The sequence below is a fragment of the Silene latifolia genome, chromosome 5, assembly GCF_048544455.1.
Source record: "Silene latifolia isolate original U9 population chromosome 5, ASM4854445v1, whole genome shotgun sequence".
NCBI classification, from domain to species: domain Eukaryota; kingdom Viridiplantae; phylum Streptophyta; class Magnoliopsida; order Caryophyllales; family Caryophyllaceae; genus Silene; species Silene latifolia.
In genome coordinates, this window is record NC_133530.1 from 76,537,961 (window position 1) to 76,554,320 (window position 16,360).

At 37.8% G+C, this 16,360-nt stretch overlaps 1 protein-coding gene across 2 annotated transcripts; it reads right to left on the minus strand.

The window, feature by feature from the left end:
* Positions 1-273: 273 nt before the first annotated feature.
* On the minus strand, positions 274-10,570 carry LOC141657589 (uncharacterized). Of its 2 annotated transcripts, XM_074464870.1 has the most exons (12): positions 10,323-10,569; positions 8,884-8,994; positions 6,101-6,187; positions 5,942-5,995; positions 5,395-5,540; positions 5,162-5,312; positions 4,772-4,909; positions 3,246-3,317; positions 2,986-3,059; positions 2,708-2,849; positions 1,278-1,356; positions 274-550 (listed from the first exon to the last, which is right to left on the minus strand). In XM_074464870.1, the coding sequence occupies exons 1-12, from the start codon at positions 10,467-10,469 to the stop codon at positions 453-455; spliced, it is 1,299 nt and encodes a 432-aa protein (XP_074320971.1). In that variant the 5' UTR covers positions 10,470-10,569; the 3' UTR covers positions 274-452. The 2 variants fall into 2 exon arrangements, with proteins under 2 accessions (XP_074320971.1, XP_074320972.1); XM_074464871.1 differs by lacking the exon at positions 5,942-5,995 and having other exon boundaries at positions 10,323-10,570.
* Positions 10,571-16,360: the final 5,790 nt, after the last annotated feature.

The following is a 16,360-nucleotide window of genomic DNA, read 5'->3' on the forward strand; positions in this document are numbered from 1 at the left end:
TATATTTGATAAATGAGCTAACGATTTAGAATTTCGCATTCAGTAACCTCATACAAGACTTATTGCTTGATTATTGTTCCAGCAACTTGATCGGACGCATACTGAAATAGATTGAGAAAAGTGAACAATCTTTCTCCCTTTCGGCATATTCTATGATCTACTTCAAAGAGAACAAAGGACTCCATCAACAATTCACTGCGAAATCGCAGCCAATGTGGTCGCAATATTCTGATATATCTATAGCAGTCTATTCGTCCAAGATGACGAACTCGGTGGCAAGAAAAAACTGAGTCAGAAACTAATTTCCACGATCTCAATCAATGAGTTATAAGAAGTACATTTCCTGTTTCTGAATCTTTACATGATAATTCTCTAACTACCAGAACAAGCAATACAAAGGATGCAAAAGAGCCTCTGGATTCGGAAGACCTGAAGAGGATAATGCACTGGTATCACTCCAATGTTTTTAGTAGTCTGAATAACCCAGCGGCTTCTCTTATCCGCGAGAATTCAATGCAGAAAGCTTGCACTTCGATAAAGAGATCTTGAACTAAATCATATATATCAAAAAAGATGAAGTCAATTCATCGACCCTTTAGATATATCGATCAAATGTGAATATCAAATTGTTTTACAAAGAAGTTAACTGTTGGATAGTTGCCAGGAGCACCGCAGCCTATCACCATTCGATTATTCTAAAGTTCTATCGTGTTTATTAACCAAAGCGACTATGACAGTCTATTCATTCAAAATGCAAAATGTACCTAATTTAAAAGAAAGAGTAGGGGAATGCTTTCTTTAAATTTAAACTATTTTAAACACTAATAAAATTCCTGAAGAAATTCAAATACAAATATCCCTGTAGAAATATAGATGAAAAAAATCTTTTATCAGGAAAGAGAGCTAGGTTGCTTCAGATGGACCACCAGCTGTAACACTGAAAATTATTCCCTCTATTTTCGTAAATTTCCCCATTTGCTACTTTGTGAACGAAATTTTGAAAAACGGGACTAATTAAGTGAAATGGAGGGAGGATTTCTTATAGAAAAACACAAAAGTTATTTCACTGAGCGGTGGCAAATACATGGCGTTGTAAATTCTCTGTAAATACACAGTTGTGACGGGAACAAACACTGTGTGAAGTATATCCATTACTGTATTTTAACATTAAAACAGACAATAGAAGGGCCAAAAAAAAGGACAATAGAAGTAAAAGAAGCAATCAAACAGCTTGGTATGAAATTTAGAACTACCAAGTAAAAAATAAGCAAACTAACCGTTAATAATCTTATTACGTATTAAGCTCTGTAGGAAGACGCATACGAGTCTGACAAGCCTGTTCTGCATATATTTGTCCTGGAAAACAACAAAAACCAAATTTCCAATTTCAACCCTACAATCAACTGGAGAATCTTTAATATGTGGGCTGTTTCTAAAACAGAGAGGATCGGAACACCTTTTATGAGTGCTTTTTAAATACATAAGCAAAAGTGCAATCATTATATTTTTCCAGATGGCTCCAAGTTAGCAACATAAATACATACGGAGTACTTCCTTCGAGTTAAATGAATTTCTTTAGCAAGGATCTATCACTTCGCTTACGAGCTATGTAACAGAACTCAGATTTGGATCACGACAACAAACAACTTGGGCAATCGCAGGCAAAATTTCACCCTCCAAGAAAGTCTTCAGTTTGCAAGCAAAATAAGGCATTTGCACATCAGACTAAATAGATTCAGATAAGTAGAACTAGTAAAAGGTCGAGAAAAAAAACATGCTCTGTATTTAAAGGAAGATAAGCTGCTACTAATATGGCACTTAATTCCTCAAAACAATAAAACACCACGTGGCAAAATTCTCTATGATGTGGAAGAAAAAATGGACATACATTCACATACCCGCCCTTTGTATCCCATACTAATACATTCCATTGTCCAACGTTCACACATGATAATGCTAATATTACATGGTACAATACCTGAAAGCTGTACTCTTGCAATATGCGATATAAAGGAAGAGCGCATCTAATATTGCCCAAAAACCATGGCAATTTTTCTACGATGCAGTAACAACTACAGTCAATCATTCTGTCAAATATCCACTGCATCTGTTGCCCCACTGCCCCCACCAGTCCCAAGGAAAAGGAGAAAAATTGCCAGTCCAAAATTTAAATATTTCTCTCCCATTCAGTCCTAGATGATATCTAAAAAAATCACTGCTCATCTTGGTAAAAAAATCACTGCTCATCTTGGTAAACAATTGCACAAGTAATGTGAAGAATCCGAGTAAACTACCACTATACACTAGAAAAGCAATAGCAAATTCTAATCAAGAGGTACTTCTGTAAGTGAAAATAATCATGGTCGGATTTCGGTGCTACAGACAGATAGATCAGCTAGGTGCATCAAAGTAGTCCAGGGGTGCAGATTCAGAGTCACCACGTCTCCAATCATACCTCAACATTGAGACAGAATTATTTAATGACTCTCAAAATAGAATGAGACACTCGTGGGGGTACAATAACAACAAAGCCTTAGTCTCAAAAGATATGGGGTCGGCCGCCCATCACTCTCAAATTCACATCCAGAAGCAACTATCACACACTCACCCTACATATATAGTCTGTGTACTAAGATCTACTGAGCATATATGCCATATCAATATTTGCATAACTGAAACAGAGATAAGGACAGGTGAACGGATTGACCTTGATATTTTCACAAGAGGATATGCAATTTGTTATGTACATATGCACAAACTCCGTGGGAAGGTTCACCGCCGTTGTTAGTCGGTTAACAACTTCCATCGAATGTAGACTCATATCCATATTGACGAGAACCGTGAAATAGCTGCATAGCTCATAAGGGAAAAAAGAAACAGAAAAATAATGTAAGAGGGGGAAAATAGTTGGAAAAATGTGAACTGTAAGCAATTCATATGAAGGAAGCATCCGGAGAGAAGAGGGTAGAGAGATTTAGAACGCACTCAGAAATTTCAGGTGAATTCATTAACTTGATAAGAACTTCAACCGCAATGACAGGATTGTTCTCCACCAACTCCTAGAAAACATGACAAAAATTCCATCATATTAAACAGGGCTTGTAAACATGTCGGATATCCTCCTATTGCTCGATGTTTATATATAACATTAACTGAGGAAAGGGGACAAATATGCACAGGGATCCAAGTTAAAGGTCTGATATCAAGAGAAACAAAGTTAGAAGGCAGGTTCACGAAATTGTTACCGGAAGCTTTCTTGGTGTCAGTCCACAGTGATAAACCAGCTTCGAATCATTTTCCAACTCCAAAAGGACTTGCTAATGCAACAAACGAAAAGAATATGAGGGTAACAAGAAATGCCAACCAGTAGAGCATACAATTTACAAATTAAGTGTCCAATCTCATAGAATTCCTGTTGAAGTTGACGCTTGGAACAATGGTCAACCACTAAAGAGCAAAATACGGGACCAAGAGAAAACTAACAAGTAGCTGCGTAAATATCATCACACAGTCATGATCAACAATACACCAGCGTATCTAAAGAGCCGATTGCTCAAAGTGGGGCAGGATATCTCATGTACGCGTTCTTTCCTTTGCAACAACAGAGATTTTGTATGTGATCCACTCATCCACTGTAGATGGGACCACCATTTGTAGCTTACTAACAGGATTAAGGACAAAGAGTTGTGGTAGTCATTTAAGTTTCATCAGATATGGATCCACACACAACGCCAACAGAAAGGCACCAAAAGGAAGTGCTTAAAACTTTTAAAGTACCTTAAGAAAGCAATTTTTTCAATTCATATAAGAAAACTACATTCAGAAGTATAGAGTCCAAGAGTTTTTGCCTATATGAACTTCAAAACATCCAATGCGAAAAAAATGCACATGGACCAAACATTTGTCAATTGTCACTGTTAACACCCCTATTTTTCATGCTTCCAGGGATAAACACCTCATAAAAATAATGTACTACTATGTACTACTCCCTCCATGTCAATTATATTGTCCCTCTCCCCTTAAATTTTTTCCCAAAATTATTGTCGCATTTTTAAATTTAGTAAGGAAAACACATGAGCATTCAATATTGCACTTAGGTGATTAACTACCCCTATCACCAACTCAATAATTTTTTTTTTCACTCTCTTTGATTCAAGGGGTAGAAAAGGTAGTTCATACATTTTCCTTAAATCCTCCCAAAAAAAGAAACGTAAACAATAAAAATGGATGGATAAGAGTAACTTTTTTTCCTCAGACAACACAATAGTCGAGTAAACAAACTGTATTACAGAGAGCACACTAATAATCCAACTACTATCACTATGTTAAAAATCTAGACACAAAATAGGCTCGTTCTTACTCAGCAGTCTTGGTAAGAAAAATAAAATTACATTCATCTACCACAGCGCTACACCAACTACAAGATTACGTTTACCACTTATTTTACAGATGATGAATTAAAGATATATATAAAGGGGAAAGAAGAGGACTAAGCACTTCATATCGTCCAATATTTGAACACCAGAACTACTATGACTATGCAATAAACCTTGACAAAAAGTAGTGTAGTTCTTATTCAGCAGTCTTGGTAAGGATAAGATTACATTCAACCACCACAGCGCTAGGACACCTACAAGATTACATTTACCTACTTATTTTACAGATGAACAAATTGAAGATATATAAAGGGGGGAGTAGGACTACGCACTGCACGTTGTCCAGCATTTCAAGTTTTTAACACCATAAAGAGTTTAGAACAGTAGTCAATCACCTCTTGTTGTGAAGGAGCAAGAGGACCTTTCAATGCCTTAGCAATTAGATCCCTAACAGCTGCCCCTCTACTTGTATCCGCGCACATGCCATAATCCCATAAAAGCTCATGGTTATTGTCAGGGTTGAGCCACACCAGCTGCATGAGAGCTTATACAGATCAAGTCCAATTGCCGCTAATTACAAAAATCAACAAACACCATGGTTCAAAATCTCGGCCAAGATGTATTGTATCGGCCGAGTTGTATCGTTTTTTCACTTTACAGATACGAAATATCGTCCGCGAAATCACCCAGAATTACTGTGATTCATCTGCGAAGACGGTACCGCTACCGCAACTATGACCGATACCCGGATTTTGAACCATGACAAACACAGTTGGAAATCTAACCTCTCCATCTTGAACAGGTAATCTTGGTGGAAAAGGCCTGATCCAACTAGGCTCCATCCCTTCTAATGATATATTTTGCAAAAATCCAATTATCGCTTCATCTCTATTCCCAGAACCTATTTTGGGTTTAGCTCCGGGTTGCAGGTCAAATCTAAAAGTCAAGCAATGATTAAGAACCGCAAGATAATCCAAGCCACAACCATGACAAGATGATGTAATGAAAAGAATCGTACTCTGCCGAAGATGCGTCACATTGAGAAGGCACGTCAGGGTCTGGTATCACATTTCTAACCGAAGCATTCTTAAATAAGGAATTATAATGCTCTCGAGGAACTTTACTGCAATATTGCTCTTGTAACAGTTCACGGGTCGGGAAAGCCTGAAGGTGAAAGAGTGTCAAAACTCAAAAGCTATTATCCTATCAATAAACAACACGGTTTGGAAGAAGAATTCTCCATATAGAAGTACAGCTTTACCGCCTCCCAAACAAATTTCCAACTTCACACAACTGTTTATACTCCCTCCAAATTATTGATATCTCCCAATTTCAACCATGACACAAGATTTTACGAAAACGGGAAAAAATGAGTTAGGACTTGGGAAAGAATAAGTGTGACACTTACTCCTTCCCCAGAAAATTGTGCCAAAATGAAAACAGATCATATCAAAGAACCAACCGAAAAAGGATATTTGGAAGATATTTATAAATCAGAGGGGGTAAGAAGTAAGCATATGCAGATTTGCATAAATCTAAACATATATGCAGCTTTTTGAACTTACGTGGGCTGAAGAATCAAACCCTTTAATGTAATCTGTAGCACAGAGTTTGAAAGCCTACATCAATGAAGCAACCATATCACTCTTACCAACAGCAACTCTCAAGTCATAATAAAACAATTTTCCTTACAAAGACATGTCAATTACTAAATAAAGGACAACCTCTTTTGTACTCTTGTTGCCAGCTGAACCCAGCAATTGGAGAACGAGTGCCCTCTCATACTTTGCACCTTCGTCATCAGATGCGGCCTGTGAAATGATACTCGACAAAATTTCAGAGGCATACAGTGATTAACATTGAAAAAGTGCATTTAAAGAAGGAAGCAAATAATAAATAATACTCCGTAATAAGTAAAGCTGAAGGTACACAGGTGAATATTTTATATGAAAGCATTCTAACCTATAAAATAACTATTTGTTCTTCATTGTGGTATAAGGTCAGTGAGGTCACAGAGAGGGAGGACCAAAAGCCCACTGGACCATGAAAGGTAGTCCAAACACAACTTGTGAACGGCAAATACAAACCATCATAACGAACCATTGAAAAGGGAAAAATGCTAGATAAGGAAAAAGAGAAGACCAGATAAAGATGCTATGAAAGGAAAAGAAGGAATAACAAAACATTTGTGAACAGATAATAAGACTTGAGAGGAAAAAAAATGGAAAGAAAAAGACGTACGAGAAATCCTAAGAAACACAAAACAAAGTTACAAAGTCAAACTGTCGCCCATGTAAATTCATTCTCCACTCCTTATCCGAATGCATGTTTTCTACAAGACAATTAACTCCATGCCATCCCCAATTGGCCACTCACCGTTGTCCATGTATTCTGACTATTCTCAGATCTTCTTGTGTCTGTCACAAAGACACGCTCTCTACCTAAAGCAAGTTAATCTTGCCCATCCACAATCTGGGAATGGAAAGAAGTTTTGGGAAACCCCAAGATTTTTCTTTTGCCAACCACATCCTTAATATGGCAGTGAAGTTGTCTACCATGAAAATGTAGTTCAAGATGTATCCATTCTGCCAACCCAAATTTAAAATGAGGCCTATAGTTGCTCCGGAACAGAAGCGAAAGAAGCCACATCTGTTTTGAGACTAATGAGAGCCTATGCAGCTAAGAAAGAGAAAATAGCTTTCCTCTATACAGTAGGAAAGCACATGATGCAAGCACCTCAACCAGCAGCTTCTAATTATCATTTTTATACCCAAGATAGTAACCTAGTGCAAACATAAGCCCTTTCTTAGACAACTGTGTTAAAAATTCAGAGAAGTCACCAAAAATTTGAACGCACCATAATCTTATGTACAAGGATTAAGTGGTGAATGGTAAGATAACTAGCAAAGAAGCAAGCGAACCACTTTCCCCCTTACATAGTTTCCTCATCGAATTGAAGTTCCAAGAAGAATCGTTTTGACATCCATCAAAGGCCAAAATAAAGCAACATGCCTTATCAACTAAAGATATATTTTAAAGGTCAATGAAAACATAAAAAGGCTACTCCCAAGCCCAAAGTTTTTCCTGCTGGTTAAAAGCCTTCATAGCCCCCATAGACTTGACCGTGCGGGTGACTCTGGCAGATTTCAGGACTTATTGAAGAAAACATCGATTTATAATCAACTCTACTATGAGCATGTTTGGCCTAGTTTGTTTAAAATGAGTTTCTATTTTTGAAGCTTAATTTTTCAGAACTAGTTTTCAAGAAACAGAAACATCAAATTGATGCTTCTATTTTTATGGGCAAAAACATGATATTTGAGTTTTTGAGAATCTAATATTAGCTTTTAAATTTATGATATGTTTGGCCAAAAAGTGTTTTTGAGTCCAAAAACACTTTGAAAAGCAAGGCCAAACACACACTATATCTTAATCCAAAATAGATGCAAATTCTTTTGGCAACTACCAAGTCATTTTTCAACCAAAAAGAAGTTCAAGGATCAAGCTACCAAAACAAAAACCTCCCTGTTTCTGGTATAGGTAGCTTTATGAGAAAATTTGAGAATTCATAGACAAGGTACAAACAAAAGGCTTTATATGGTTTGTACTTCGGAGACACCATCCTCGATCCAAAAGCTCGATCATTAGTCAGCTATATGACAACATTTTGCAGAAAAAAAAATCCATTTATGCGAACAATAATAAGAAGCCCCAAATAAAACAAGACTTGGAAAAAACTATTTTATAGAATGTAAATGAAAATCACGTATTGCAATGACTTATCAACAAAAATGACTGTCACCAAATGAAGGTACTATGTGCCGGCCATAGTCACACACTCACATACTGACTTGAGTAATGTATACAAAGACAACAAAAGGCTTAACTCGCCTTGCAGCTTTCTTATCAGCATCCTTAATTCGGGGCACTACTTTCAAAGTTTCAAGGCACACTGATAAATTGTATACTAATCAATTGTTCACATCAAGAACAATGCTCTGATTGTTAAAGTTTGACAGTATAAACTAGCGCTACAGTATAATAAACTTATTGTGCGCCTGTGCGGCCATTAATTTACAAGCTTCTCTATGACATAACTAAGGATACATGTGTGATAGGAATAGGAGGCTATTAGGCACCCCAATCTCCAGCATCTCATGCTTGGTAACTTTTTCTGATTATTGGATGAGTAGATGCACAGAAGAATCTGCATTCTATGGAACATAGGACACTGAGCAACCAATGTAAGGAGCATGTATCTTCAAGCATAGAACTAATTCAACTTCCTACCAACTCCAAGCTCGATTTCAGAGAAAATTATTTAAAAATATATCATAGAAGCGATCAATAGACATGATCTAAATTAACATGATTATGATGGAATTAATGAAATAGGCTACTTTCATGAGAAGGTGGCGAGGTTTTAATTTATGCAAGTATACTATAAAATGAACAAAAAACACGGTCCTCGAGAATACTTAAAAATTGCAGAAATGCAAATACTTACATTGACCAAAACGGAGATAAATGGATTTTCTGAAGGTTCCTGTGAAGAGTATGCTTGGTAGATGATACACAATCCATAAAGACGCTGAAATGGAAGAAGCATTGGTTTGTCCTACAATAATAGACAGAATTTAGCAAGCTTATTAATTGTGAAAGGCAGATCTGCACAAGTAGTGACAGAATACTCTATATATGACTTATCATCGGGAAAGAGAGCTCTGGCAATATAACTTCAGGAAATGGCTTTTCAATATGAGACCCAATTTGAAAACAATAATATATATAAAAAAAATTGCATTTCTTGAGGAGATTATTTATTACTACAATCCCCAACCACAATGGTAGTGACTCTCAAGCCTTTCAAGTCTTCCAAGCCCCAAGTAAAGCTGCAGCTACAGAGCTAGCAGCAACGGAGAGGAACAATTTTGCATCCCATACTGAAGCTCACGCATATTTAAGTCAATATTACAATTGGTAAGGAAATTAAGACTGTTAGGTATTGAAAAAGATGGCCAAAGCTCCTTAGTTCAGTAATGGATCACAGTTATCAATAAAAATCATTTTAATCGCTCTCTCTCTCTCCAAATAAAATTGGCAGCATTTGAGTGTCCTAATAGTCAAGGATCAACTTCTCTACTATTGTATGTTTGTAGCACATGGTCACCCCTCAACTCAATGAGCTGAAAACAGTTCTAGCTAATGTGGGATCCAAGATAGGCCTAATATTTAATCATTCTGACTCTCACAACTGGTGGCAAATTAAGTTCCGACTCTCAGTATTATCAAGATCCAAACCTCGGCATCCTAATTCCTAGAGTGATTACAACTCAACCCAATGAGTCAGAAACAGTTCTAGCTATCGAGAATTATAAGCTATGCCTAAAAATTCATTAACCTACAAATCTATATCACCAATTAAAACTAGGCATTTGCTAGGTCACACAGTTGCTTAATGTCAAAGCTCATCCATACAACTAGAAAATCATGAACAAAATAACTCCGATCAACTTGACTAGCAGCTAGGTGGACATTTAGTGACTAGATAAGCATCACAATTCATGTCCGAATAAGAATACGAATGAAAAGGCGACATCTAATTGATGATTCACAAAGTTTATGTTTGCCATCCCGTCAAAACACCGAACCACAATCAAATTTCCAGATGTAAACAATACACAACAATCATAACCTTTTCTCGTGAATTCAGCACGCTTCAGTCCCAAAACATCACTCAAACCCTAAAAAAAATCAAATTCCGACACAAATACGAACTTTGATATTGCGGAAACACTGAAACAAGCAAACACAATCCTAAATCCAACTAAACAACACTAAAACCCTAAAAATCAACCAAAAACCCCAATTAAAACACTAAAATAAACGATATGAAAAGAATAATCTGGTGAAATTAAAAAAAAGAGAAGAGAGATAGAGATATACGTCTAAGAGAGTGGCGATAGCAGTGCAAATACGGAAGTGAAGCGAAGAAGGGAAATTGGAGGTGAAATCCGCCATAACTTGATCAAAAGATCGTTGCTCTGAACTAAGAAGTGAGAAAAGTGCGCTGGATTCTTGTACGCTGATCATCTTCGTCGACGTTTCGTCGCGTTTCCTTTTGGGTTTACCGGTGAAATTGAAGATGGTAGAGTGAGGAAGGGAAATAATAAAAGGTATTCGACAGTCTAATCAAATAAGGGTGCGTTTCGAAACTTATTTCTAATGTCGGGTCTATCCAACGATGTTATCGATTTTTTTTTTTTTTTTGGTACGCAAGCGGGGCAAAGCTCCGAAATTGAAAAACGAACTAACTAGCAACTAAACGAACGTGAATAAATCTTCTCTAAGTATAGTACGAAGACCGCCTGGTGGATAATCAATGAACATAGTAGAAGTAGCAAAGTGAATCCCGGCATTAGCTAACCAGTCCGCCGCATGATTAGCTTCCCTAAAGACATGATCAACCTGAACCGTCCAACCGTCTAAACCAATGAGCTCTTTGCAACGAAGGACATTGTGTCGCAAATTGTTACTAAGAAGGTGATCTTGTCGAAAGAAATTAACGCACGTCTTATTGTCCATATGGACTAAAACCTTGGGGAATCTTAGCATTCTTGCCCGTTCCAGCCCGTCGACAAGAGCGCGCATTTTGGCTCGCATAGAAGTGAAAATACCACTCAAAAAGATGAAAGTTGAAAGAAAATTACCCGTATCATCTCTAAATAGACCCCCGCATCCTGCTAGGCATGGGTTTCCTTTGGAAGCTTTGTCGGTGTTGAGGAGAACCCAACCACGAGGAGGAGTACTCCACCGTATATAACGTTCCACAAGTGAAGATCCTGGGCTCGGGATAAATAAAGAAAAGGGGTCGAAGCCTTCTCGACATTTCGAACTGATGGTTTAGGAAACTGATCGGATAAGCCGGGTTATCTTGTGCTATACCAAAAACGATATTATTCCTCCAACACCATATCCACCAGCAAGAGATGGTAAACTTCATAGACAAGTTTGAAGAGGCAAGAGAAGACCCATTGCTTGCATTTTTCGAAACCCAAACCGGGAATGGGTCCGTATAAAAGGCGTTATTAGCAACATAGTCTCCAACTTGTGACCATGTCATCCGAAACCGGGCAGCGACGGAGAAGATGATCAGTAGTTTCGTCCTCCAAATTACATCTTGGGAAAATAGGATCATCTGCCAACCCACGCCTTACCGAGTTGATCGAGTTGATCTGAGCTTAACGTTGTTTACCAAATAATGATATTGGCCTATTAATTGGTCAAACATGCTAAATTCTTGAATAAGCTAAAAACTCATCAATATACTGTTTACTAAACAAACCCTATATAAATCATCTTCTCCTTCCGCTTGTTGTCGGCGTAGTGGGACAAAAACTTTTCCTGCAGAGTGTCGTAGCAGTCCACCGGCCCCTGTGGGAGGTATCTGAACTAGTTGGGCCATCCTGATCAGCGTGGTTGGAAACGCTCTACACCATGCGACGCCAGATGCCTGATGGCTACTCATGTGGCATTCGAACGAGGCGAGGTGGTCGTTTGGGTCAGAGAAGCCGTTGAATATGATACCAAAATTTTGAATTTACCCTGTCACAACCCATGATCTGGCTCGTGAAATGTGACACTGTGGATATGTGAATGCTCTTGGTTAGGTCCGTAGCTACCTTGGTGTTCTTCTCTCCACTGCCTTTTGTTTCGGTTCCGTTCGGGGTTTTCACTCGGGTTGTTGGTTGGATCATCGTTGATGTACTTGTTACTTTGGGAGGGGAGGGGGGGGGGGGGGGGGGAGGGGTTCACGGTTGAATGGAGCTTGGATTCGTTTTAAGAACCTAATTCATGAATTGCTCCTCGATAGTGTTCCCTGCCTTATCATCATCGGTGTTTTTCTGGAATCTACCATTGGAATGTGATGAGTCATAATTATATACATATTTAAGCCTCCCCTTAATTGCTTTTGATACGGTTTTCGTGCTAAATTATATTGTTTACATGCCTTTTATGTTAGAATGTCGATACTTCCGCTATTTGATGTTTAATGCAGGAATGATGCATTAAAGGAGCAAAGGAATGAAATGGGCATCGCGGAGTAGGCATGAAGGAATATACGGAGCATGGCACGGGAATCCATAAGAATGAAGGAAGAGAAGTTAAGAAGACAACACGAAGAAAGGAGCAGAAACAGAGTGATTCCTCGATCAACTAAGCATGGGCTCGATCGAGGAAGTTGGTGACTCGATCGAGTAAGACCAGGCTCGATCGAGTAACCACTTATTTCCAGATTTTCCGCAATTTTCCTTAAGTCGGTTATGTTTTATCCTAAACCGTACCCTAGTTTATTTTATGCTTTATTTTTACCTAGTTTCGTATAGCTACTCTAAAAACTCTCTTAGAATACTCTTAGCTTAGTTTATTTATTAATCGCATCGGATCTACTGTTCTTCATTACGGTATTGTTCTAATCTTTCCCCAATTATTAATTCAATTGCTTGTTCATCTTTTATGCTTTTTAATCATGTTGTTCATTAATCTTATTGTTGTTATTCCCTTTAGCATGAGTAGATAAATCTATTATCTAGGGTGAAAGGAGATCTAGGTTGTTAGAAAATGGTTAACTTATGAATTGATTGTTAAATTGCTTTGGATTGTTGTTCAATTATTGTCTTACTTCTAATTAGTTAATTACTGATCAAATTGATTAATTAGTCTTGCATAAACTAAGATTTTAACCGACCGGGTTAAGACTAGTATAGGCCACGATAATTGAATTAGACCGACTTAATATAGCGATTCCATGTTAAGTTAGATCTAAAATGACATATTAGAATCAACCGATCATATGACTTTCAACAATATAATTTGCTCAATCAATGAATTAAATCTTACCCTTGGATGACTACCTAGTGAACCCGATCCCTAGACTCTTTTAATATATTTGATTACATCTCTTATTTATGTTGCAATTAGTTTTTAGATATCCAACAATCAAAACCGCATAAAATTGGTTACTTTAAGACGATCTAAATATAAACAAAATAGATTATTACCGCCTCTCTGTGGATATGATACCCTACTTACCGTTAGCTATTTGTTAGTAGTATTATAGGATTTATTTTGACTAAGGCCAAGCGACTGAAAATAACCTTATCAAATTTGGTGGCGTTTCCGGGGAGGCAACAATTTTTCTGTTTGTTTTTGTTTATTTTTGTCTTTTGTCTCAGGGAGCATCAGTTCCTTGAGACAGTTTTATCTTTTCTTGTTGTTTTCCTGTATGCCCAGGTCTAACAGGTTAGAGATTATACCTTTTGATCCCGGGCCAGAAAAGACTTTTCGCTACAGACGAAAATTTCAAAGAGAAGTAAGTCAGGTGGAAGGCTTGAGTACACTTGACTACGAGCGGTATACTTTCGCAGAAGATTCATCCTTAAAAGAGGACACACTTATTTCTGCACCAGTTACTTCTACAACATCAAAGATGCCGACCTTGACAAGTCACTCTGAACCCACGATCGATTCTATTCCTAAAGGCTTTAAGCTTCCTACTACTGATAAAGAGACTTTTGAGATCAAGCCTTCTTACATAAGCCTAGTTGAGAGGAATTTATTTGGAGGAAAAGCAGGAGAGGACCCCGCCAAGCATATGGAGAAATTTGTTACATATTATTGTTCTATTCCTTTGACAGCTGGGGTGACTCAAGATCAAGCGAAACAGACTCTCTTTCCTTTCTCTCTGTGAGATGATGCAACAGAATGGTTACGGGACTAAGATATGGAGGCAGACGCAATTACTAACTGGACTTCATTAGCTCTTGCATTCTACAAGAGGTATTTTTCACCATAGAAAACTAATGTTCTTAGAACTCATATTACAAGTTTTAAGCAAGGTCCCACCAAAGACTTTAATGAAGCTTGGGTTCGTTTTAAACGGCTAGTTCGGTCCGTCCCTCACCATGGTTTTCAGATTTGGTTCCTTTGCAACCAGTTTTACAACGAGTTGTATGACGATCATAGAGCCTTGCTTGATTCAGCTGCTAATGGGAGATTCCAAGATAATACTAATGACGGTAATGCTTGGAAGTTGATTGATCAGACAGCTACTCACACTACTGAGTATGGTAACCTCAGAGGAAGTAAGATAAGAAGTGGTTCAAATAATGTTATTGCGGCACAGCTGGAGGCTCTAACGGCTCAAATAACCGATTTGAAGACGACTAAGTCTTTGAGTTATAAGCAAGAGACGGTTCACATGGTTTAACAAGAAGTGTCATGCGAGAGATGTGGGATATATGGCCACACTGCGGCCAAGTGTATGAGCACCATTGAGCAAGTTCATGCCTTCCAGTCTTTCAAGTAAGGTACTCCTTATTCTAACTTCTTCCCTGAAAGGAGTCAGAATGTTTATGCTCAAGCTCCACAACAAAGTGCTTATATAATTCCTCCAAATCGTAGTAACCAACCACAAGGAAGCTTTGTTCGGCAAAATCAAGGAGGTTTTCAACATATGCAACCTCCTTCTCAAGCTCCAAATAATGAGATGACATAGTTGAGAGCTCTCTTATAACAAACTTTGTCAATGCAACAAAAGAAAACGGCTCAGATTTCCGAACTCATGGCCCACATCAAGATGTTGGATACTCAAGTTGCTCAAATGGCGGCTCAAAATCCCTCAAAACAGTTCGGTCTTCCTCCTCAAGGTAAACAAGCGCATGAGTAAGTTAATGCTATTTCTTTTAGGAGCGTTACTTCTTATCACGATCCGGACATATCCATTAATGAAGATGAGGTTCCCTATATGCATCCTAAGGGATCGGGTAATCTCGAGTTAAGCGATGACGAAAAAGAAATTTGCAAGGATCAAACATGGGACAAGCAAAAAGACGGAAAAAAGGGGAATGACGTGAGTACTCGATCGAGTAGCACAAGGCTCGATCGAGAAACCAAGCTACTCGATCGAGTTCACCACGGGCTCGATCGAGGCACCCTCCCTGACAGTGATTTCTCGCGTTTTCAGCTACGGCATTGGTCAAAAGTAGGTTCCTCGATCGAGTAGACTCAAGGCTCGATCGAGTCACCCCTAAACTCGATCGAGTCACCCCTGTAGTTGACGACGGTGCTTCTAAAACTATTTCTAAAGCAACAGAAGCCGAGCCGATGAAAATTCAACTACCTTTTCCTCAACGATTGTAAAAATCCAAGCGTGAACAACAATTTGGGAGGTTCATGGAGGTAGTAAAGAATCTTCAAGTGACAATCCCATTTACTGAATTGGTAACTCAAGTGTCGGCTTATGCTAAGTTTTTGAAAGAGATTTTGTCAAAGAAGCGGTCTTTTGATGAAGTGGAGACTATCACGTTCACCTATGAATGCAACGCCGCATTTGTAATACCCCGAATAAAATTATTTTAAGATATATATAATAATAGGACCATTAGAGACTTTATAGACTAAGCTCGTATATTTTCTGTATACATGAAGATGACTTCATTTTAGTATTTTTGTATAAGAGTATATTTGTCGGGACTTGTTACGACATTCGGTTTTACTAGTTTATGAGATTAAAAAAAATGATAAAATTTTTACACGTAACTCAATCCATGCATTTGAGGTGGGTGGATCTTTATCTTTCCACCGCCTAAGTATGTATATATATTTTTTTTAAAAAAAAAAATCACATTCTACGCAAAACCGAGAGGAAAGTGAGAAAAATAAAGGGTGTTGGGTTGCTTCCATCTCATTATCTTATATACCTATTAAGGTATGATTTCGGGACCCTTTGTCGATATAAGTAATTATTTACCTTTATTTACCTTGAAATAAAAGATTAGAAATAATCGGTTTATATTAGTTTTATTGTTAATTTTATCTTATGATGGTTATACTGCTCACATGTTATATTAGTTACCGTCTTATGAATATATGACTGTTATAAGGTGGTTGTTGTCGTTAAAATTATTTATTTACCGTCTTAT